Genomic DNA, 22,249 nt, shown 5'->3' on the forward strand with positions numbered 1-22,249 from the left:
TAACTGCCAAGGCACAAGGACTAAATGTGGAGTATTGGATATACTTGGATGGTGACGTCATTACCCACAATTCTCAGGATGTTAGAGCTGCTTCCCAGCCAAGGTACGACCTATTGTAGCCATGGGGTAGGGCATAGGGCGTGTGCACATGTACAAGGCATAAAACACCTCATTCTTAGAAAAAACACCTATTTTTGAATATTGAGGGTGGTGTTTTTAGCTTGTCTTAGAGGCCAAATCAAGACAATGCAGGCTTAGGAAGGCAAAGCAACACAAGGCCAAGCCAAGGCACCTTAAAGCCAAGCCAATGCATCTTAGCCTCTTAGGACATGATAAAGGTAGGTGGGACAAGGCATGAATGAGATGGTTTTGAGCACCAATTATGCGTCTGGAGAACCCTTGGGAAGCTTGAGAATTATCTCAATGCATAAAATTTTCAAGTATACAAAGTTATCCAACTTCCAAATTTGAAGGAATCCAAGATTTCAAGGTAATTTTAAAGCTTTTGAGACTCAATGTATGAAACGTAGAAAATTACAGGGAACACATCTTGAGGTCATGTAATGTTGTTAGGAACTCTACATGGCTATTAGTTAGTTACATGTTGTGGCCTTGGATTATAAAAGGAGATATATACGCAAACAACCATATTGATAAGTTAAAAGCAAAGTAGAGAATTCTAAACACTTAAATGGCCTCCCAAAGTGTTGTGGGATTTATAGAGATATCCCGCACACTTTCTTTTCGGGTCTAGAAAAGTAAAATTGTATAAAAAAAAAATAAAAAAAAATAAAAAAAATTGAGGGTTATACAAGCTTTCGGACCAATTTTGGAGGTTTTCAGAACCTGATGTCAAAAACTATTGTCATTGTACGGGTTGCATCCCGGGGTTATGTAATGTTGTTTAGAACTAAATACATACGACCATTAGTTAGTCACATAAAGCTCCAAGGTGGCCTTGGGCTAACAAAAGGAGACGGATACATAAACAAACTTATTGATAATTGAAAGATAAAGCGGATGACTCCAATCGCTAAAATGACCTCCCAAGTTGTCGTGAGGTCTGTGGGAAGCACCATGAGCTTTATCTTTTCTGTGACCGGAGAATTAAAAAAAAAAATAAAGTCTAAAATTGAAGATTGTAATTCATGCTTTTAGACCAATTGCGAAGGTTACGTGTCGAAAATTATCAAAATTGTAGATGATGCATCGTCAGAGTTCTATAGTACTTGGAACTATATATGACCATTCGTTGGTCACATAATGGCCCTTAGAGCACTCACACTAGTGAGCAAAAAAAAATTTGTTCATTCTCTCTCTAGTCACTTTCTCTCTCTTGTCAACCATGAGCATTTTTTGTGAGCAAAAAAAAAAATGCTCATCAATCTCTCTTCTACTTTTTCACATACCCCACCAACATTTCTCTCTCTTACACATCACCATATTATTATTAATTATGTTTTGGTTAAATGAAGTTTTAGTGCTACTAATTACAATTATACTATTATTTAACTTAATACAATTATTAAATATTAATTAATAATATTGAAATTTTAATCGCTAAACAATTATAAATTATAAATCTCACTAGAAATGGGAGTAAGAATAATATAGTGTTTTTGTGATTTTTGAAATTATACCAAAATATATCAAAATGGATCTCTATTTGTAGAGAAAAAAAAAATATAACCGTTGATGAATTTATTTATTTATTTAAATTATAAATCTTCCAAAATAACCGTTAATTACCGTTTAAAAACGGTAATATTTGCTGATTGGAAGAAGAAGCTGACAAGGACATTGGAGAGTTGATGGGTCCCACGTAGTTACTGTTCATCCTCAAATTTGCTCATAGGATGAGCAAAATTAAAAATGCTCATGAGCATTTTTCAATATGCTCATTGATGGGGAACCATTTTTAACAAATTTGCTCACTATTTTCGCTCATGAGCAAAAAAATGCTCACTGATGTGAGTGCTCTTAGCTTGGTTTTTAGATCGAGCTAATGAAAGGAAATCGACAGTTTACTGGCTAAATGGTTCACATGACTAGAGTTAATCTTATGTACTTGTATAAAGCACAAACTTTATTACTCAAAATGATGCATGTGAATAGTATCAAAATCAAACTTGTGTAATTAAGAGAGAATATAAACTTTTTGTTATATTAAATTAGAGATACTAATTATTATTAACAATGGTATTGAAGTTAGTGCAAATATTTTTTTTTATTCTAACTAGTATTTGTGATTTACTAAATTACAGTTATGGTAAAACAAAGTCATGCTAGATCTTGTTTGAATACTTCCAATGTATGTTTTCATAATATCAATTTTTATGATTTTTTCCTTATTGATAATTAGTGAGTTTAATTGAAAAATTTATGCTTTCACAAATGTCATAAAAAAAAAAAAGTTCAAGTATCAACTAAAATAAACCAGCTAGAAACTGGGAATTGAAGTATGTAATAGTTTTTTCATACCAATTTAATATTAGCTTTAAAATATTTTCTAACTAAAGTTAGTGATCAAAATACAATTCAATGATGTATTTTCAATTCAAATTTATGTATAATCTTGATAACTTTTTAAATGAAAGAAAAAACAGCTCAAATTCCATCATTATTTATTTTAACTTTAATCTAAATTAAATTTAATATTTATGAAATTCCATATAATTATACATAAAATAATGGGGGAGAAATCCCAGAATTAAGCAAGAGATGGAGAATCCCAAGAAGTTTCGTTTTTAGGTGGGTGTTTATGGGTTTACTTATCTTTCAGAGCATTGCTTTGGGAGGAAACAAATGTCCCATAATCATTTTACCCTTTTTTATGCTCTCGGGATCGTTTATTGCTTTAATTAGTCTTATGCGACTTTGCAATTTATTTCTTGTCATCCATCTATAAAAGAGGATGTGAGATAACAAGACTTCGGAAGGATCAACTCAACTAAAATCTTAAACTAATAGTTAAAGCTTCGTAATATGTTACTATTTAATACAATATCTATCATGCCCGCCCCCCCCCCCCCCCCCCCCCCCAACATAAGAAGCCAATTTGAAGTGTAGATGCATCATACCTAACGCTAAATATTTCGTTCAGGACTTCCTCATACCCAGCACTATTTATTTCAATTTTAAAAGAGTGATTTGAAATTTGAACATGTGATCTTCTTGTTACGCTGGCTCTAATACAAAGTTAAATTGATTGTTTAATTGGTACAAAGCTTGTTATTATATTACCGATACTAGAGTTTAATTTTGAAAATGAAATTAAATCCGATAAACTCATTGTACGGCATGCATTTTAAGTTTGTGTTGCAACCTTGTAAGTAATAAGAAACCAAGGAAGCTAAGTAGGGAGTATTAGTTACATATGTATAGTTGATCACCTATTTTAATTTGGATTTAAAAAATCTTAAATGCATGATATAATTAACGTCGATCGAAGTTATAAAAAGAAAAACATAGAGTGTGCATCTTAGAGTAAAAGTGTGATAAAGGATAATTTTGATTGTCTCCTTCATTCATAACATATCCTAGAGATTGGAATCACGCAAGCACAATTAAGTTGCATGGGAAAGTGAGTGAAAACAGTTAGCGGTTAGCCAATACATTAAAACATAAGATAGTTACGTACTACTCATTCTAAAATATATAAGGTTAATTATAGCAAGGGGTTACCTATTAATCTTGCATGTATTAAGTTTATGTTTTAAGTTTGTTAATCATGGAAAAAAATACTATTGCACTTCGCTTTATTAATCACCAAATAAATAACCAAATCCCTAAAATATGATTGACACAATAATTATAATATAGTCACTTTAGACCGGCCCAATAACCCAACTTTAGTCGATTGACATCTTGACTTTAGTCAAGATATATATCTTACACCGGAGTGTAAAATTATCAAACATTTTTTTCTTTAATTACGTTGTCCTTAAGACTTGCTAAAACACAAGGAGAAAAATATATAAATATTTACACCCGAATGTAAGATAGAAATTATTATTACGCTAATTGGAGAAGCATAAAAAGTCAAAGCAAAACCGACGACGCGCCCTAAGGGCACATGAAGAAGATTAGTAGGCGAAAGGGAGGGAAAATTAATAGTAAAATATATGAAAATACCCAAAAACAATTGGAAACAATGGTGTTAATTAATCCATGGCGATCGAGTTGTCTCGTAATCGTTGCAAAATTTTTAGAGTAGTATTTACGTAAGCTTTTGAACACAAATAATTTAAAAAAACAAATGTAAATAAAAAGGAATTTAATTAATTAGTATTTCATTAATTAATTAAATTCCTACGTACAATTTAACAAATAAAAATGAAATTAGATGATCTAGACTTTCTCTCTTTGTGTGTGTGTGTGTAATAGCTCATCAGCTTCCCCTAGCCGACGCCGTCGAGACCGCCCCGTAAACTTTCTCTCCTTCACGCTATCCCGTTGACATCTTACTCTTTATTCCTCGCTTCTCTTATCTGTCTTTAATAAACTCATCTTCTTTCATTTCCTAAATTTTTTTTTTTTTTTTTTTTTTTTCTAGCTTATATTACTAACTTAACATATGTATGTAAGTCCACTTATATAAAACCTTATGTAACTGCATTTTAAAGCACCAAAAAATCATTGGATAGCACTCCCCAAAAAAAAAGAAAAAAAAAAAAAAAAAGGTTTGTTGCAATAATATTATGCATGTTTATGCGTAGGAGAACGGTTTTTGAGTTGGTTGGTTGATTGTTATAGTATTGCTTCAGGTGAGAATAAGAGGCTAAGATTAATATGGGATCTTCGAGCAATGGCGGTGTTCCGCCGGGGTTTCGGTTTCACCCTACGGATGAAGAGTTGCTACACTATTACCTTAAGAAGAAAATCAGCTTTCAAAAGTTTGATATGGAGGTTATTCGTGAAGTTGATTTGAACAAGATGGAGCCTTGGGAACTTCAAGGTAAATTTATTAAATATAATCGCTCCTCCATCTCTACAAGTTCTTTTTCTATTTTGACTAACTTTTTTCGTGATATAATCATTACTGTCCAAATATAAAAGAAGAAGTTTTAGAAACAAAAAAATTATTTTCTTCTCTTAAATGAATTATTACGTACCTAATTTTACCTAAATTTTATGTATATTTTTTTACAAATATCGTAAATCTCTCTTTTTCTAGGGTTGTAAGAGAGTTGTAGGGATTTGTATAATTAGTTGTACAACTATTGCATAAATCTTTTGTCATACCATTACTAACCAACTTAAATGTTAATTTTCAGAATGAAAGATAAAATATGTGGAGTGAATTCATAATTCCTTCATTATAGTCATGCACCTAGATTCAGGAAGTCAGATCACTTAATGTTTATAAATATAATTATGATAATAAGCGTAAAGCAGGGAATTTAATGAATTAAAAGAAATTCTTGGGTTTTTTTTTTTTTTTTTTTTTTTTTTTTTTTTTTTTTTTTTTTTTTTTTTTAAAGGGGCACTTTATATAAATGGACTAATGTACAATAGTATTTCGATTTGTACATTTGGCAAATTGTAAATTGTTTTAACCAATTCTGGGTAACTTTTTTATTTATTTATTTATTTAATTTTTTTTTAAAGAATTTTTAACCTTTGTTTATTTTTATTTTTTGTGGAAAAAGAACTTTTGATTTAATTTTTATTATAATTTACAGAGTTTTTTTTTTAGAAATAAATTTTAAGAAAGGTATTACGATATTATGTTTATGATTGAATTTATGAGCTCAATTTGATGAAAAAAGAGTAAATTTATTAGCAATAATATAGGTAACCTTTATTTTATATTGAAGTAAGTTTTAATTTATTTAGGGGATGTACAATTGTACACCCTATTATTTAAAAGTTTTTGATTGCTAAAATAGAATTTAGATCAAGAGGAGAGTACAAGTATAATACCCTTTTAATTTACCATAGTGAGTATAATCCTTTATAAAATTATTCCCTCTCATTTATATTAATAAATAAAATACCTATATTTGAAGGTCAAATTTTGATCAAAATTCTCTCAAAAATTATTCTCAAAGAAATAAGAAAAATAACAAAATTTATAGCAAGAACAATATAAAATTTACACTTGATAGATGTTAATTACAATCAATGTAAAGTTCAATCTTAGAACATATGGGTTCTTTAAGTTTGGTGTCCACCTAAGATATCTATAATGAACTTACTCTTAATTAGCTTGTACTATGTTTTTATAAATTTTAATTTTTATCAAAGTTAAGATATGAACATATATATATATTTGAAACACATAGGGTAATACTTATTTGATCAAACATAAATTGTATTGGGCGATGAAATATTGTGTGCATACAAGCTCTTTTAGTACATTTTTAAAGTTGGAATTAATTAGTACTCATTCTTATTTTTAATGATAATGTAGATTAACATTCTTATTTTTAGCTTTTTATATGCATGCAATCATAAGAATTGTATACATGTATATTATAATATTTCCGATAGTAGTTTTGAGGTATATATCATTTGTATTAGGTTGTTGGATATTTGAAGACTAAATATTGAATTGAATTGAATTGGACCAATTCAAAAATTATTTCATTCAATTTTCTTTTTTAGTAAAAAACAAAGTATTTCATTTTTGAAACTCTTTTTAGTATATAATAATTTTTAAAAATAGATTTTGTATGCAAGCATAATACTATGATTTACTTTCACACTTTAACCCATGTGATAAATGTATTTAGTCCAACATGTATGGGATGGCCTGGTATTTTGGTTAATTAACTAAACATTAAATTCCTTTCTTAATCTTTGTGCATGATCCTTAAATAACACTCAATTTAATTTACTCTTTCTAAATCTAAGGGAGTATGTTCATATTACAAATATCTATTCTCTTTAATTTACAAATACTAGTACTCCGTACTATTTTTTGTTCAGTTCATCAACAAGGTTAAAAACACATGCATATTCAATTTTACCTTCGTTGGTTATAGATGTCATTTTTACCATCATACAATTTTAGGTTAAATTCTTGCAAAAAAAAGTATAACTCGTATTAATACTAACATAAATAATAAGTAAATTAAATAAAAGGCAAAAATATTAGAAGCAAATTTACAAATCCAAAAAAAGTATATATAATTTCTCATGATGATGGTGTTCAAGAAATTTTATTAGAAACAAAATTGACAAAGATATCAAATAAAAATAAAATATTTCAGTTCAGTTTAGTTTAGTAAAAATAATATAAGTTCAGCAAAAATAATTTCAGTTCAATAAAAACAAGTTCAATTTAGCAAAAAAAAAAAAAGTTGAAGTGAACGGGATCTTATATGCTATTTTTTTTAAAAAAAGATGCTTAATATATAATTGCAAGTATGTACCAGATAAAATCTTAAAATTTTAAAAACCATTTGAAGCATTTATAGATCTTAACTAAATATATTCAATTTTGATTTCTTGTCCTATCATATTATCTAACTGATTAATTTTGCGATTTTATTATTATTGGATTGTTTAATAGTCTCATTGATATACGATTGCTTGATAGATCAAAGTCATAATTATGTACATGTATATCGTGTATGAATGTATGATTGATGTATGAAATAGAATGAATGATATGTGAGGCAACATTTGTGACAAAATATCAGATTAGCAGCCTTAATTCACAAGTAAAAAGGTTGCTATATTGTCACAGATTTATTCTCCTAAGCCATTATTAGGGTTTATTTTTTTGCGGTGTTTAGAAATAATAAATTAGTGCCCTTTTTTTAGTAAATAACACACCTACGTATATTTCACCGCCTACAACTATAACACGTCTACGTTTCTACATATACTTGTAGGTGGTGAAATTTACTTATGCATAAAGGTCAGTTTTATCTCATTTTATCACTATATATATAGTTAGTTAGTTAGTTAGAATTATATTGTATGAGTAGTTAGAATTAAATTGTATGAGTATGCTACTTAATTTGCTTTGGAATAATATGTAAATTTCGACCCTAGCTAGCTAACATGAGCATTATTCCAACCGGAAACAGTTTGACCTCGACTCAAATAATTGTACAAAAAACTAGGTGATTCAATTTTGACTAGACTAACTCGACCTTATAGTAAAATTTTATGATTTGAAACCAAACCAAATGACTCATCATCGAGTATGATAAGATTTTAAATTTCGCAAACTGAATCTTATTATTTATGAAAGTGCACCTCTATCTGAAATTTCTTTGGTTCACCCCCATTTTAGGGCACAAATCACTCATATTCTTGACCTAATCTATATATGTATGATTGAAGGTCCAAGTGAAAGATTAATTTTATGCTGATTTCTAACAAACAAATATAATTTGTTGTATTAATACGCATTCATCAAAAGGTTTTCATACACCTAGCATATTTTTTTAAAAAAAAAAATTAAAAAATACACAAGAAGTTAGAACAGTCTTCTCTCACGATCAGATCAGATCTATGTATCGTATAGTAAACTAACGTGTATATTCAAATATGTTGATTACTATTGACAGAGAGGTGTAGGATAGGATCAACTCCGCAAAATGAATGGTACTTCTTCAGCCACAAGGATAGGAAATACCCAACAGGATCAAGGACTAACCGAGCAACGAATGCCGGGTTTTGGAAGGCCACAGGGAGAGACAAATGCATCAGAAACAGCTTCAAGAAGATTGGTATGCGCAAAACTCTGGTTTTCTATCGAGGAAGAGCTCCTCATGGTCAAAAAACTGATTGGATTATGCATGAGTATCGCTTAGAAGATACTGATGATCCTCAAGCTAATGGTGTAAGTATTACTCCCACTTTTTTATATATATTTTTTCCTAATTATACCCTTTTTTTTTAACATTTATGTGCTTATAATTTAGATTAATAAAGTTGGTTTATGACAAAATAATCTATGATGTGCATGCATGCTAATAATAGATACTCTAAGGTGTTAATTAAGAGCATGTTCGATAAAAGTAGTTTAATTAGTTTTAGTATATTAGTATTGTTATTTCCAAAATAAATAAAGTTACTTCAACTCTATGATCGCTAAAATAATTTTGTTTTAGTATATTTGTAGTTTTGTACGTAGCTTGATCATATATGCATTATTTGTGCATTCTCAAGCTAAGTTTCAGTTGTGAGTTATTGTGTTACATTTTGAAATTATCATAAAACTCAATTCTCCGTTTTATGAAGAGAAAAATAAAAGTATTTGTGATACAACAAATAATACCTAAAAAAATGTAATTTTTTTAATTGACCTGTTTGATTAAACTTTAACCATCAACACCTTTAAATTTCATACGTAAAAATTATATATTATGCTGATGACATCGATATTATGATAGTATTTATTATTGAGATGATTCTAGCAGTAAAAAAAGAACGGAGGAAGTATATATTACTTAATTAATTTTTTTTTTTTTTAATACATGTTCAGGAAGATGGATGGGTTATATGTAGAGTATTCAAGAAGAAAAACTTGTTCAAGATTGGAGGTGAACAAGGAGGAGGAACTACAACAAGCGCTACCTCCGATCAGCTACTATGCAACCCCACGGGATCAAGTAGCGTGAACCAATCACGCCACTTCATCCCTAGGGATCACACCAACAATAATCCTCAATACCCTCACCACCTCCTCCTACGCAATGATCCTCAAGCAACCTCAACCTTTGACTTATACATGAATAAACCCGACTTAGGGCTTCATAGCTACTCCCACCCACACCAAATTGCACCCCTACCTCCTCCTGACTACGCGACTCATCCTCACCATCTCTACCAAGCAAGCGAGGGTGGTGGTCCTACCTCCCTCGAGGTAGGACCATGTGAGCCTTCAGACCCTCATCATCCAGGGATCAACGAGTGGGCTATGCTTGACCGCGTGGTTGGCCACCAACAAGATGAACACCATGGTGAGCAGCAGGCTAATGCTAGTGCTAATGACTTGACTTCTACTGTGCTTGAAATGAATCAACAACATCAGCAACAACAACAACTTTCTTTACGTGGAGAAATGGATTTCTGGGGATATACCAAGTGATTTTTGCATTTTTTTTTTTTCCTTTTTGGGATTTTATTCAATTAGATTGACATGTAATGTATAAAAATTTAATTTCCATGCATGAATGCATGCACAAATTAAGTTTAATTTAATTTGTTTGCATATAATACTTCATACTATTACAAGTATACTATAATTGTTTGTTGCATGTACACAATTGAATTGGTTCATGTTGCATCATTATTGATTAGGATAATGTGTGTATAAGATTGAATTCAAATTGTGATTTGTTTTATATTTACTCATTAATATTTATTCACTTAACTGCCTGCTCTTTCCTTTCATTTTTCTTCTTTTAATCCCTTTTAATTTCGTTTGCTTCATAAATTGTTCTTGTATGTTTGTGTCGTCTCCCACATTATGTTTGTCGCGAATAATGACAATGGCAAGCCAATGGAGAGTGATAATAGTCATATTACTAAAAACATTTGTTCAATAGTATGATTTTGGGTCGGCTTTGGTTTATTCTCTAGATGTCAAGTTGTTATGCTACAATTCAAGCTCATTATGCAACGATGTTTTCTAAAGCAGAGCAGTCACCCTGCCTCGCTCAAGGACAAGACATCATACATAGGGTGCGCGACATCCTCAGCTGCTGATGCGGCTTCTCTGCCCATATTATACGGTGCAGATAGTTTCAATTGCACAAAAGACAGTAAAGCTTCTTGTTTTACTAACCTTGCCCATACTAGTGGCCATAATTTCTGTCAAGTAACCAACAATAAGAATCTGAAGACTCGATCAAGCTCCGGTCATCAGCCTATACAGTCTAATAAACGCCTGAAAGAACTTTTGGTGTTAGTTGTTCACTCAGCTTATGCAGGTCATTCATACAGCCGTCTCTTCATGAGGACCTTAGACATTGGCCTCATACAGATACCTTGTTTCCCCTGTTTCAGCATTGTGTGCGTGTTTCCTCGCAGCCATTACTTATTACAGCATCCAACATAACATATATTGTTGGTCCCAAGTCTACTACATACTACTAGAAAGGCGGTTGCATTAGGTAGGTGACAAGAAGTTAATCCTGTCACATTTTCATGCCTAAACCAAAAGAAGAATTAAATAAAAATCACACCACACTGTAACAAAAACCTTTCTAGAAGACTGGAAGCAAGAAGATAATTTAGAAGAGTTGCATATACATGCCTTACCTTTGACTGTAGTACATCGATCAGATCATCAGATTAGACTAAGTTCGATGACATGATACAGTACATAAAACTCTTTCAGAATACAATCATAAGAGGATTTCACATTGCACCAAAAAAGTTGGTGCTAATGCTCATCATCTTATATTATTAACTGTTACTTGTTTGAGGATGAGTAAAAGTGAAATATCCAACCCAGATATATAGAAACTACTTCAGTGGCAGCATCAGAAAGGTCTTAGAGTTCACCGCAGTCATATTTTTGGGGTTTTTGCAGATCTCGGAAAAAAACAAACAGGAGTATGATGCACAGGAATTTCAACAGAAAATAGGGTTTCTCGACTGCCAATAAACCTGTGAGGTAAGTTTGGATGGATAAGAGTACTACTCGCTGCCTCCTCTCCTTCAAATAGTCATCCAGAGCTTCCATAGCCTTCTGTGCTGACAAATGCATAATGCTCTCGTTCACATCAGCAATGCGTATCTTCTTTGATAAACATCTAGCAAGAACAACTGCATCTTCCAAAGCTGCAGACCCACCCTGCCCAAGGAAAGGACCCATAACATGCCAAGCATCTCCAGCTACTGTTACAGTTTCTTTGCGAAAGTTTCCTGAAAGTAAATCCCATGGGGCTCGATATCTCAGTCGTGTGGCTGAAAAAGTGCTTAAGTCAGTGTTCTCTATCATCTCCACGATATCCTTAGGTAAACCCGCTGTCATGCTCAATGTCAATTGTTTGATGGAAGCAGGATCCTTTGGCATATCAGCATCTGCTCAAAAACAGATTAGTTGTTTAATCCCAATCTGATTAATAAGAACATAATGTATTATTCCTGAGAAAGATTTGGTTATAGGGGTAAGAAACATTAATTAAAATGAGTGAGATGAGGGTGTAGACTACATTAATGTGAACGAAGGACAATGATGTAGACTGATCTGATCCATGATTTAAGTAACACCCGACCATAACTTTACCAACAAAACTACCAGGTGTTAGTGTGTTACACTTCACTTAGAATTGTTCCATATCCAGTAGGTACTTGTAACTAAAAAGTTTCCTTAAACAAATATTACGTTCCTCTTTGTGAACCGAAAAATTCCAAACAGGGACCATGGTGAATTACAGCATGTTAGGTCAGGTAAACAAAACTTCATGATAACCCAATCATTGACATATTGACATCTCTTGTATGATAGGTTTAGAACTATGACATTATATCATGAAGGTCCTACATCAAATATATTATACATTCAAACTGTGGAAGGAATAGATTTACTGATGAAATAGGTGAAATTATACCTTCTTGTACCCAGCGCAGCGAAACATACCAGTATACTGTCTTATCATCAATTGGAACTCTTCCAACTAAATGCTTTTTTGTTCTTACCCTCAAGAACTCAGGAGCATATCCATGACCATTTGGATATCGAGCCAGGCCTCTGACTGAACATGTGGAGTAACGACGAGAAGGCTTTAAGCCAATGTAATTAGCAATGACTGAGTTTGCTCCATCACAGCCAATTAACACCTGCAAGTTGAATTTGTAGGTGTATGATTATTCAAGTGTAAATCAATTTTAGAAATATAATTAATGTTCATTCCACAATACCAATGCTAGTGTGTATAGTAGATAGTTCTACAAATTGATGAAACCCATATAAGTCAGGCTAATTTAATCAATTTGATTAATCCAGAAGATTTTAAAGTGAAGTATATAACAGCAGCTGTAATACCTTAGCCCTGATTAAGCTCCCGTCAAGGAGTTGAAGAACTGCATCCGAACATGATCTTTCAACATTTATAGATACTACTTGGCAGCCAAAACGTATAGTCTCTTGTGGTAGCGCATTTGCTAAGGCTTCAATGAGATCACTTCTTCTTATACAACGAGCCTCCCCTTCACTGTAATTAAAATGCCCAAATTTAGACTGTCATTGTTTTCCAAGGTACTCTAAGAATTATAAACTTTCCATTTTGTAACAATTCAACCCAGCTTTTTTAACTAGAACCTCTATATTCCTTAAAGCTCCATAACTAAAATTATTAAGTCCCCATCATGTGTCACACTAAGATAACATGAGTAAAGCACATATGCATCTTCGAAACATTTCTCTTAGTGTAGTTTGGCAATCCTGACCCAAACCCGATGACCCGACCCATGACTCGAAATTGACCCAAAAACATTGGCCCGAAAATGACCCGACCCGACCCATACTCGACCCGAAAATGGAGTTGACCCGATCCTGACCCGACCCAAAGTGTTTGATCCGAACAGACCCGATACCCGAAATTAACTCGAATAGTCCCGGTACCCGAAATGTCTTGTACTAAAAATAACTCAAATTGTTCATCTTTTACCGTAGCTAAGCTTATAAACTGAATTGATAGGTTTTTATTATAACACTAACAAAATATATATTATATACTCCGTATAAATTGATTTGAGCTTGATTCACAAATGAAACTACCCGATCATGACTTGACCATATTTAACTTGACTCGAATATGACCCGAACATACTTGACACGACCCGAAATTGGCTCAACCCGAACTCGACCCGATACCAGACCCGAAGTTGTTGACCTGAAACCCGAAATGACCCGACCCGAATGTTAGCTGACCCAAAATGACCCGACCCAAAAGTGACCCGACCTGAATGACCCATTTACCAGGTCTAGTGTAGTTATGAAAAAGAGATTCTTGAAGTGCTGTTGCCATTTAGACAAAATCAAAATAACTGTAATGATTACCACAAAAGAAACCTTCGTTCCACACCAGTCTCAGCCTGAAGATCAACTGCACTGTAGGATACTGAAGGATGTTAGCTAGACAGAAACAAAAACACTGAAAGTAAAGAAATTCGAGTAATTCAGATGTCATGCAGCTAATTTGAATTTCGGGTTGTACTTATGAAGTGCAATAGCAGTTGATCGAAGACTGGAGTCAACACCAAGCTGGTGGAGGGCACGCCAGCCATTAGGCAAAACACCAATAGCAGCTCCTGTCGCTCGCAGTGTATCTGACCTCTCTAACACCACACTCTTAATACCTTTCCTGCATAAACAGCAGACATGTTTCAGCAGCAACTTTGCTTCTTAATACCATTTAATCTTTCAACCATCCTTAACTCACTTCTGAAAAACATCATATTTCTTACTTCTTTAAGGTAAGTTTTTATCACCAGTGTACTACAAATATAAAAGATGTCATCCTTAGATACAAACCAAATTAGATCAACTTGGTAACATCCCCAACAGCATGCAATCATGGAACTGGTAATGAAATTATGCGAAAATTAATGAAAAAAATTGTATGTCAATACCAATGGTAATATGAGGTCATCTCAATACACTCATTTTTCTTCATAATTCTTCATTACCATCCATTATCATTTGCAAGATGGTATTGAGTGGTAATAAAAATTCATGAAGTTCACATATATGGGGATAGAGTTCTATTACCTAGACATGTCAATTCCTGGCCCGACCCAATTCCAAATACGATTTACTAAGAGAGAAAAATCCTATCCAGCCCAGCCCAGCCCAACCCAACCCAAACAAAACTACTTGAAAACGACCTGATTAAACTCATTTATCAATGTAATGACCCAAATGATCCAAACCACTTGAATCAAAGACCCAAACCCGATCCAATGACCCAAATTGATTAACACACAGATTCATTACTTTCTTTTTAAAAATGAAAAGGTAAACAAGAAGTTAAGATATGCTAGTACTATCTATTACACAAATTATCAGAAAAATTAAGACTATACACCAACTTATCAGAAAAAATAAAAAGAAAAAAGAAAATTTACTATCTATTACACAAATTCATTATTATTCACAAAAAGAAAACAGAAGTAAAAGGAACCTGTGGAGAGCAAGAGCAGTAGCTAAACCACCAATTCCACCACCAACAATCACTATATCTATCTCTTCCACTGCCATCAACCCTTCTCTTTTTTTTCTTTTTTTTTCCCCCTTTTTTTTGGATTAAAGAGGTGAGTTGTTGGATTTACAAACCAAAAAAAAAAAAAAAAAAAAAATTGTAGAGTTGTTCACAAAATGCAAACCATAACCTTAGTACGGAGATACCAAGAGATATCAATGAGACTAAAATAATTGTGATGTGGACTGACTAATTATTCTATCATAATTTAATTTAATCCTCGTGTAAGATTTGAACCTTTCCCTCGAGGATATTCCCGAAATAATGGATTATAAAAAAAGCTAATTTCCTCTTTCTTTTATTTTTTTTTTATTTATTTTCTTTTTGGGATTAAATGGGACAAAGCTAAGAATAAAAAGGCATACTTCTTACCAAAAGTCCAAAATGGCAACCGTGTACAGAGAAATACTCAAATAAGGGATATCATTATCAATGAGACACTTCAATATTTGTGAATTTGTCATGTTGATTGGCCAACTATTGGGTAAGTTTTTAACCTTTAATCTATGTGAAGACTACCTTTTTCTCTCTTCGTGCAAGATTTGAACCTTAACCTCAAGAATGAATCCCAAATTATAAAATTACTGTGGTACAATAACAGTACATGTAAAAATACTGTACAATACTTCGTGCTAGGTAGTACCCGAGTCATGTTGTGTTTTTACATTATATTACTCGGTATAAACTACCCCATTCATATTATGTGCAACAAAGATCTTGTCATGGACTCCTAGGCAAAATTGATGACATAAAAAGCTTAAGAGTTAAGACTCAGAAAAGTGGACAAAATTGAGACATAGAAAAGTAGGAATCCTTGAACTCACGTTTTCAACTCACGTTTTTTGACTAAGAGAACTTTGCTATACAAGAAAAGTCTACACATACTCCTCCCAACCGCATGCAAAATCAATTAGAACTGCACAGTGTGCACCAGCCTCAACACTTCGCAACTCGGGGCTGGTTTAGGTTCAACAAGCCCTAAAAGCTTAAGAGATTGAATCCTGAACAGTGCACACAAAGGGAAGGCCAAACTTTCTGTATAAGAGTGCAATTAGCCATAAAATTGTCCAGCAATTTCTGGTTAATCACGATATTGCAGAAGGGATGAGTCATTTGCTCGGCAAAGGGTTTATAAACTTGCAGGGTAAGTTTAGAAATATATACTGTAGTAACCAGATAAAGTACATCTAAAGCTGTTACTAACATCAGATTTCAGATCAAAAGAAAGATACTTCCCACCACATACAAAAAGTAGAAGCTCCTTGACCTTCAGTACTCAAAAACGGATGCAATTTTTGGATTTAATTAAGGTAAGGTAGGCTAATAATTTTCGAGCTTTAGTATTAGTACTGGCTCAAAACCATGCTCCTCAAAATAACACCAACACAGAAGTCAATATATGTCATGTCGACTCAAGACCTTTGGAGAAACATGCTTCAGTCCTAGAATTCTTGACAAGGTTTACCATCTGTATTTCATTTCAGGCCCGGTAGTCTTGACAAAATCCACCATCTTCCCATCAATCCTGGCATTGCGAAAGAATTCTGCTAATTGTGTATCATCTTCATCTCCTTTTTCATACTCAAGCGATACATTGGTTAGCGAATGCCGCCAACAGTTAATAGCCAGAGACTTCCAGCAACCACATTTTTTCTTGCCTTTTAATGGCTTCTCATATGTAAACTGAAAAGGCAAAAGAAAAAGTTAATAAATGCCAACAATAGCCTCTAACAATCATTTCTGTTCTGTGAGGGAGAGGTTTCTTAATAGAATGTGTTCCCGAAAGAGATACTAAGAATGAACAACATATATGTTGCACATAAGCAACTAGTAATACACAGTGCCTGTGCTTACTTATTCCAGCAGGGCAGAAGTAATTTTCATGCCCATCTCAACATGGGTTTGGCCTAGCACAACCTGAGGTTCAGTACAGCTACAGCTCAAATCAAACTGAGCACAAGCTGAGCTTCAATGAGCCAATCTAGATGCGACACGAGATCTAACATACACATGTTAAGTCCACACACGATGTCATAAGCAATCTAACAATCTGCAGATATATACCATCATAAAACAGTACAAATAACAATATAGCATAGAAAGTTCACATAAGATACTTAACTCCTCACTTGCAAACAGTAACTCAACAATCACTTCAAAAAAATCAAGTGCACCCGCAATCATATATTCACTCTATAACCTTGAGATATTCTCAAATATCAATATATTGAACTACCATTATGTGACAATTTAATACACTTTTTTTATTCTATCTTGATTGTAGTAGCCCAGTTCTTCCAAATCCATTTCGTTCAAAAAGCACAGCCAATAGAAAACAAGATAGAAACCAATTATTTTAGACCATAACAGGTGTAGCACCTAACTAAATACTTAAGCATGCCCCAAATCCACACCCCTTCTGCATAATGAAAACAAAGAAATTTATGATAGTATTTCCTACCTTCTTCCATCAACAACAAAGCCTAAGGGCCTGTTCTCATACGTTGAAATTCAGTTTAGTTCAGTTCAGCTCCTAATTTCCTTCTCTTTTAAAATATTTAGTTCAGTTCAGTCAATGAGAACAGGCCCTTAGTCCCAAAATGATTTGGGGTTGGCTAACATGAATTGTCATAAAGAACCATCCGACAAAGAAAAAAGGACATAACAAGATAACTAATTGGTAAGGCTAGAAAAAAGGTGTGTAAAGTGAGGAAAAGAAAGAGCATCCAACTAAAATTTAAGAGAGTTTTAGAAGAGTACCTTAAAATAGAGTTTTAAAGGAGTGGTACAAATGTGTGGATAGAAAACATTATGGTTTAAGAATAATTAAGCAAAGGAAATCAATAAAGTTTATAAAAGACAAATTGAGTAAATAATAAAAGTAAATGCTAAGATAGAATAAACAAAAGTATTTCCTATCCTCCAAGGATATAAAATTGGAAAATATTCCAAAAGTGAAGTTACCCTACACCAATAAGAATCAATTTAGACTAGATTACTTGAGGCACATCAGAGTAACTACTATAACAAATGGCCAATATTATTCCACACTCATGATAATACATTCATCGATATCTCTCGCAAGTCACAATGTAGCCTCCAATTTTAAGGACAATTCATAGGATGCCTAAATATTGATGATACATTAAACTTTTTGTGAACAAATTCTGAAGTGGCATGAGAGTTTAATTATCTAAATATTTGTATAATATACAACTTCCTATTCTCTGTAAAATTATAAATTAGTGACAATGATATGTACAAATTAAACTTGATTACCCGAGTACTTGCCTATTTGACTAGATTATAAGTTAATTCAATTGCATGTATAAGTATAACAAGATGCATATAGTTGCTTTGCACTTGCACATGCAAGTCCAGGAATCATTGCTTGCAAAAACCTTCTTGCAGCTCCTAGATTTCTCCGATTCTGCAAGCATTCCCTTCCCTAAATCCACAATGCACATTCAAAGAGGGTGCAATTCGCAAGCTAGATACTTAAAACGACAGCACTGACAAATTATAAACAGTTGTATACAAGGACAAAACTTAAGCCACTAATATAAGAACAGAGGACTGTCTAGTGTAATGTAAATTGATATGTTGGTGCAAATATGTAATGTAAGATAGAAAGCCGAACTACTTGTAGACAGAGTAACAAGTGAACAAAAAGAAACAAAGAAAAGAGATAATTACAGATTACAGGACCAAAAAAATCCACAGATTTTCATTGTTGATGTACGTTGAGTTTAGTATCCAAATAAATATACCTTAAATAACTTTTCAATCCCGTCATCGAAATTACATATACGCAGAGTCTCTGAGCAGGGAGCAAGCCACATGAGACACTTGACTAAATCAACAGGAGTATGTTTCAATCTAGTGAAATTATAATCTGCACAGAGAAGATTAACAATTGTCAAACATACAATACAACTACACTAGAAGATACTTATTGACAATTAATTGAAAAGAATGTTACAAAATGTTAACCCACAAAAGAAAAAAAAAAAAAAAAAAAAAAAAAAAAAAAAAAAAAAGCTGGACTTATCAAAGATATTATCCCACATCATTACAGGCTCTTATTTAATGTTGCCCTATAGTTTTAGTAGATAGCCAGGCTTAGCTACAAATCTACAATTACCTCGCAAGACATAATTCTATATTGTTGAGCTTAAAACTCAGTCTCATGCATGGACACGTGAAGAATGGCTATTGGAAGATTAAAATGGCATGTGATCACATATAAATAGTTATCTTCAGATGCAATTGAACGAGTGACAGTTCACCCAAAATTATTCCCTAGTTTTTGCTATAAATCAGTTTATCCCATAATCCTTTAGCCTTCCTTCAACCTTTTGTCATCTCTGCAATTACTTTTCTCTCCAAACCATGTATTATTACACTAAGCCAACAATACATAATATCTAGTACAAGGTTATAAAATACCATGAATAGCTGACACACGAATCTCAACCATCATTTCCTTGACACCATATAGTGGAGGGAGGGATTTCAGTCTCACATTTTCTGGGATTACAGCATCCTTCATCAGCACAAACAAAAGCACACCCCCATGAGAAACAAAAAATATAAGGAACATGAATATGTAGAAGTACAATGTAGTAGGAAACAAATAAGCTAAAGCAGATGATTTATGTCCTCAGTAAAGGATTACGAGAGAATTGATTAACAGGAATCCTTGGTTACCTGGATAGTTGCAAGACGGAGTGAGAAATCTTCAGTGTGACTAAACTTTGCAATTAACTTAACGAGTCCAAGATACCACTTTTCAGTCTGGAAACCACCAGTTACGCCAACGATAGCATATTCCAGCTTTAGAGCTGGACCCTTAGACACCAAAGATATGACATTTTCTCCCCAGTAAGTGAACGATTTTAGATTAGGAGTATGAATTTTAACTTTTACCAAGCCCCTACAGCTGTCAATAGCCAGGTGTGCAAGGCGTTCACTTGAAATCTCAACATATTCCAAATAAGGACAGTTGGTTAAACACAATTGTTTAAGGACAGGAAGATTTTCTAAATAGAAACTCAAGTCATGATCATCCAATTGAACACAATTCAGGTACAAACTCTCCAGATTTTTACAGCCTGATACGTCTATTTCACAAAATTGCTGACTGAGACAACCATCATACCAATAACTGAAATCCAAAAGGCTTGGTAAACTTATCTTAATCACTTCCAAATCAACTTCTTGTAGTACAACATCTACCATCTGTAGTTTGGGAGTAAGACTAGAGATTTCAAGTCTTGTCAACCCACGGCAATTTCTTAAGTAGAAACTTTCTAGATTAATGCAAATTCCAAAAATAATCTTCATAACCACCTCATCCAAAAAAACATCATCAAACCATAACTCTCGTAAAGAAGGCAACTGTGTACACATAAAAGAGGATAAATTCAGCTCACAATTATTCAATTCCAATTTTACAATTGAATTCACACCAAGTACACACCCAGGCAAAATATATCTAAAACCTTCCCACTTGGCTATTTCAAATTTCAGATATTTGACACTGCATCCAACAGCACAAGCAAGCCAATGATCCACACGATACCTCAACTCCGGCCCAAAATTGGGCACATAAAGCTTAAGCTCCTCCAACTCCATAACCAACCCAAAAGCTCGATCAAGAAAGTTGTAAAAGTCCTCCCTCATCCTAACAATAGTCTCCCCATTGGTCTTTAAGGCGATATCCCTATGATAACAGGACGATTCTTCCACGATCAGCGACTTATTAGGATACGTATCACTGAAATCCAATTTACGTAGTCCAGCCCAAACCATCCGCCAACTGCTGGACAAAATGCTTGTTTGAACAGCATACTTAGTTGGCAAAAATGAGAGTATATGGTGTTTAAGGGGTTCTGGTAAATCGGTGATTCGATCATAACTCATTCCTAAATCAATCTTCTTCTCCATTTTAACCTAATAACATACTCGTACAAATTAAGAATTTTCCAATTGATAATTTCAAGTATAATCAATAAATTATAATTTTTGCCTTAACTATCATACTAATACATGTCATATATAAATAATTGTGCAAGAATGACAAACAATTGTAGAGTAACTGAATTTAATTAACAATATGAATGGAAATTTGAAAAGAAAAAAAAAATTAACTTGATTTTAGGGAATTACCTGAGGAATTAGGGAAGATGAATGCAAAACCCTAATAAGTTAATTTTCCAATATATTTGCTTCGGCGGGAAATTTTTACAAAATTTGAAATTATATAACTTTGGGGTTTTTACTCTTGTAGAGTAATCAAGTGAATGTACCTCGTACCGCCATGGAAGACCCAAATCCTCGAGCTTTAAGCCTCTATTTTCATGGAGTTTTTTGAGAAATGGTGGTTTGCTTTAACAGGTGTGATTATGTGAAGTAAATGGAGTGACCACTGACCAGTGGTTATGGTTAACCATACTGTATTACGAGGCGTCAAGAACGGACCCGACCAATCCGATCCAAAACCTACCCAAAAAACTACTCGTAAATGCAAATTCAATTTGTATCGACAAAATAGTTTAGTTTATTAAATCAATTTCCGCCAAAGTAAGTAAGCTTTGGGGTATAGAGTTCGTACATAAATATTCCAAAGTATCATCCGTCTCCCATCTAGCAGTTAAATGAGCAACGGTATTCCCTGTCCGTCTTACATGAACACAAATAAAAGACACAAAATCAACACACATACTAGAGATATCCTCGTAAAATAAGTAGATAGGAGCAGCACCTTCATGACCTTGCCTAATAGCCTTCACCACCGACAAAATAATTTACCATGTCTTGAATTCAAAATAGACTCGACCTTATCGAATCCAACCTAAACACTCAAATTAAAACGTCATTACTTGGTTATCCAACAAATAGTTACGACTCTTAGGAGTAAAAGTTCAATTTTAAGCTGCGTATACATCTTTTTTGCAATAAGTATTAGTTGTACTCTGCCCCACACCCTATAACATGAACATTTAGTTAAAAAAATATAAACACGTATAAAAATTGAACATTCAGTGATAAAAAAAATGAACATGTTG

The 22,249-nt window shown here is 33.1% G+C and overlaps 3 protein-coding genes across 6 annotated transcripts; 1 reads left to right on the plus strand and 2 right to left on the minus strand.

The window, feature by feature from the left end:
* Positions 1 to 4,677: 4,677 nt before the first annotated feature.
* On the plus strand, positions 4,678 to 10,348 carry LOC145559348 (protein BEARSKIN2-like). Its single transcript, XM_081620772.1, has 3 exons — positions 4,678 to 4,957; positions 8,529 to 8,803; positions 9,449 to 10,348. Exons 1-3 carry the CDS (start codon positions 4,792 to 4,794, stop codon positions 10,052 to 10,054), a joined length of 1,047 nt encoding a protein of 348 aa, XP_081476898.1. The 5' UTR covers positions 4,678 to 4,791; the 3' UTR covers positions 10,055 to 10,348.
* A 155-nt stretch (positions 10,349 to 10,503) lies between these two features.
* On the minus strand, positions 10,504 to 15,483 carry LOC145558213 (monooxygenase 1-like). Of its 3 annotated transcripts, XR_014092398.1 has the most exons (7): positions 15,102 to 15,483; positions 14,136 to 14,282; positions 13,979 to 14,029; positions 12,962 to 13,130; positions 12,528 to 12,756; positions 11,230 to 11,997; positions 10,504 to 11,119 (listed from the first exon to the last, which is right to left on the minus strand). XR_014092398.1 is itself a non-coding variant. In XM_081619365.1 (6 exons), exons 1-6 carry the CDS (start codon positions 15,176 to 15,178, stop codon positions 11,465 to 11,467), a joined length of 1,206 nt encoding a protein of 401 aa, XP_081475491.1. In that variant the 5' UTR covers positions 15,179 to 15,483; the 3' UTR covers positions 11,172 to 11,464. The 3 variants fall into 3 exon arrangements, 2 of the variants coding, with proteins under 2 accessions (XP_081475491.1, XP_081475492.1); XM_081619365.1 differs by lacking the exon at positions 10,504 to 11,119 and having other exon boundaries at positions 11,172 to 11,997; XM_081619366.1 differs by lacking the exons at positions 10,504 to 11,119; positions 15,102 to 15,483 and adding an exon at positions 14,551 to 14,689 and having other exon boundaries at positions 11,172 to 11,997.
* Positions 15,484 to 16,422: 939 nt separating this feature from the next.
* LOC145559349 (FBD-associated F-box protein At4g10400-like) lies at positions 16,423 to 21,709 on the minus strand. Of its 2 annotated transcripts, XR_014092697.1 has the most exons (6): positions 21,351 to 21,709; positions 19,890 to 21,134; positions 19,629 to 19,725; positions 18,950 to 19,074; positions 17,034 to 17,178; positions 16,741 to 16,862 (listed from the first exon to the last, which is right to left on the minus strand). XR_014092697.1 is itself a non-coding variant. In XM_081620773.1 (5 exons), exons 2-5 carry the CDS (start codon positions 21,126 to 21,128, stop codon positions 16,641 to 16,643), a joined length of 1,683 nt encoding a protein of 560 aa, XP_081476899.1. In that variant the 5' UTR covers positions 21,129 to 21,134; positions 21,351 to 21,703; the 3' UTR covers positions 16,423 to 16,640. The 2 variants fall into 2 exon arrangements, 1 of the variants encoding a protein (XP_081476899.1); XM_081620773.1 differs by lacking the exon at positions 17,034 to 17,178 and having other exon boundaries at positions 16,423 to 16,862; positions 21,351 to 21,703.
* Between the last annotated feature and the right edge of the window lie 540 nt (positions 21,710 to 22,249).

The sequence above is a fragment of the Chenopodium album genome, chromosome 9 (genome assembly GCF_948465745.1).
Source record: "Chenopodium album chromosome 9, dcCheAlbu1.1, whole genome shotgun sequence".
NCBI classification, from domain to species: domain Eukaryota; kingdom Viridiplantae; phylum Streptophyta; class Magnoliopsida; order Caryophyllales; family Amaranthaceae; genus Chenopodium; species Chenopodium album.

Bases quoted from the DNA above. Each gene is read 5' to 3' on its own strand.
- LOC145559349 (XM_081620773.1), bottom strand. From the start codon at position 21,128: ATGGAGAAGAAGATTGATTTAGGAATGAGTTATGATCGAATCACCGAT. The intron at 19,075-19,628 runs GTATTTTATAAC...TTCTCTGTGCAG, and splicing joins TCGTGTGTCAGCTATTCATG to ATTATAATTTCACTAGATTG. The intron at 16,863-18,949 runs GTATATTTATTT...TTGCCTTTTCAG, and splicing joins GGATTGAAAAGTTATTTAAG to TTTACATATGAGAAGCCATT.
- LOC145558213 (XM_081619365.1), bottom strand. From the start codon at position 15,178: ATGGCAGTGGAAGAGATAGATATAGTGATTGTTGGTGGTGGAATTGGT. The intron at 14,283-15,101 runs GTTCCTTTTACT...CTGTTTATGCAG, and splicing joins ACTGCTCTTGCTCTCCACAG to GAAAGGTATTAAGAGTGTGG. The intron at 11,998-12,527 runs GTATAATTTCAC...GTTTTTGAGCAG, and splicing joins GCTGCGCTGGGTACAAGAAG to ATGCTGATATGCCAAAGGAT.
- LOC145559348 (XM_081620772.1), top strand. From the start codon at position 4,792: ATGGGATCTTCGAGCAATGGCGGTGTTCCGCCGGGGTTTCGGTTTCAC. The intron at 4,958-8,528 runs GTAAATTTATTA...TACTATTGACAG, and splicing joins GGAGCCTTGGGAACTTCAAG to AGAGGTGTAGGATAGGATCA. The intron at 8,804-9,448 runs GTAAGTATTACT...ATACATGTTCAG, and splicing joins ATGATCCTCAAGCTAATGGT to GAAGATGGATGGGTTATATG.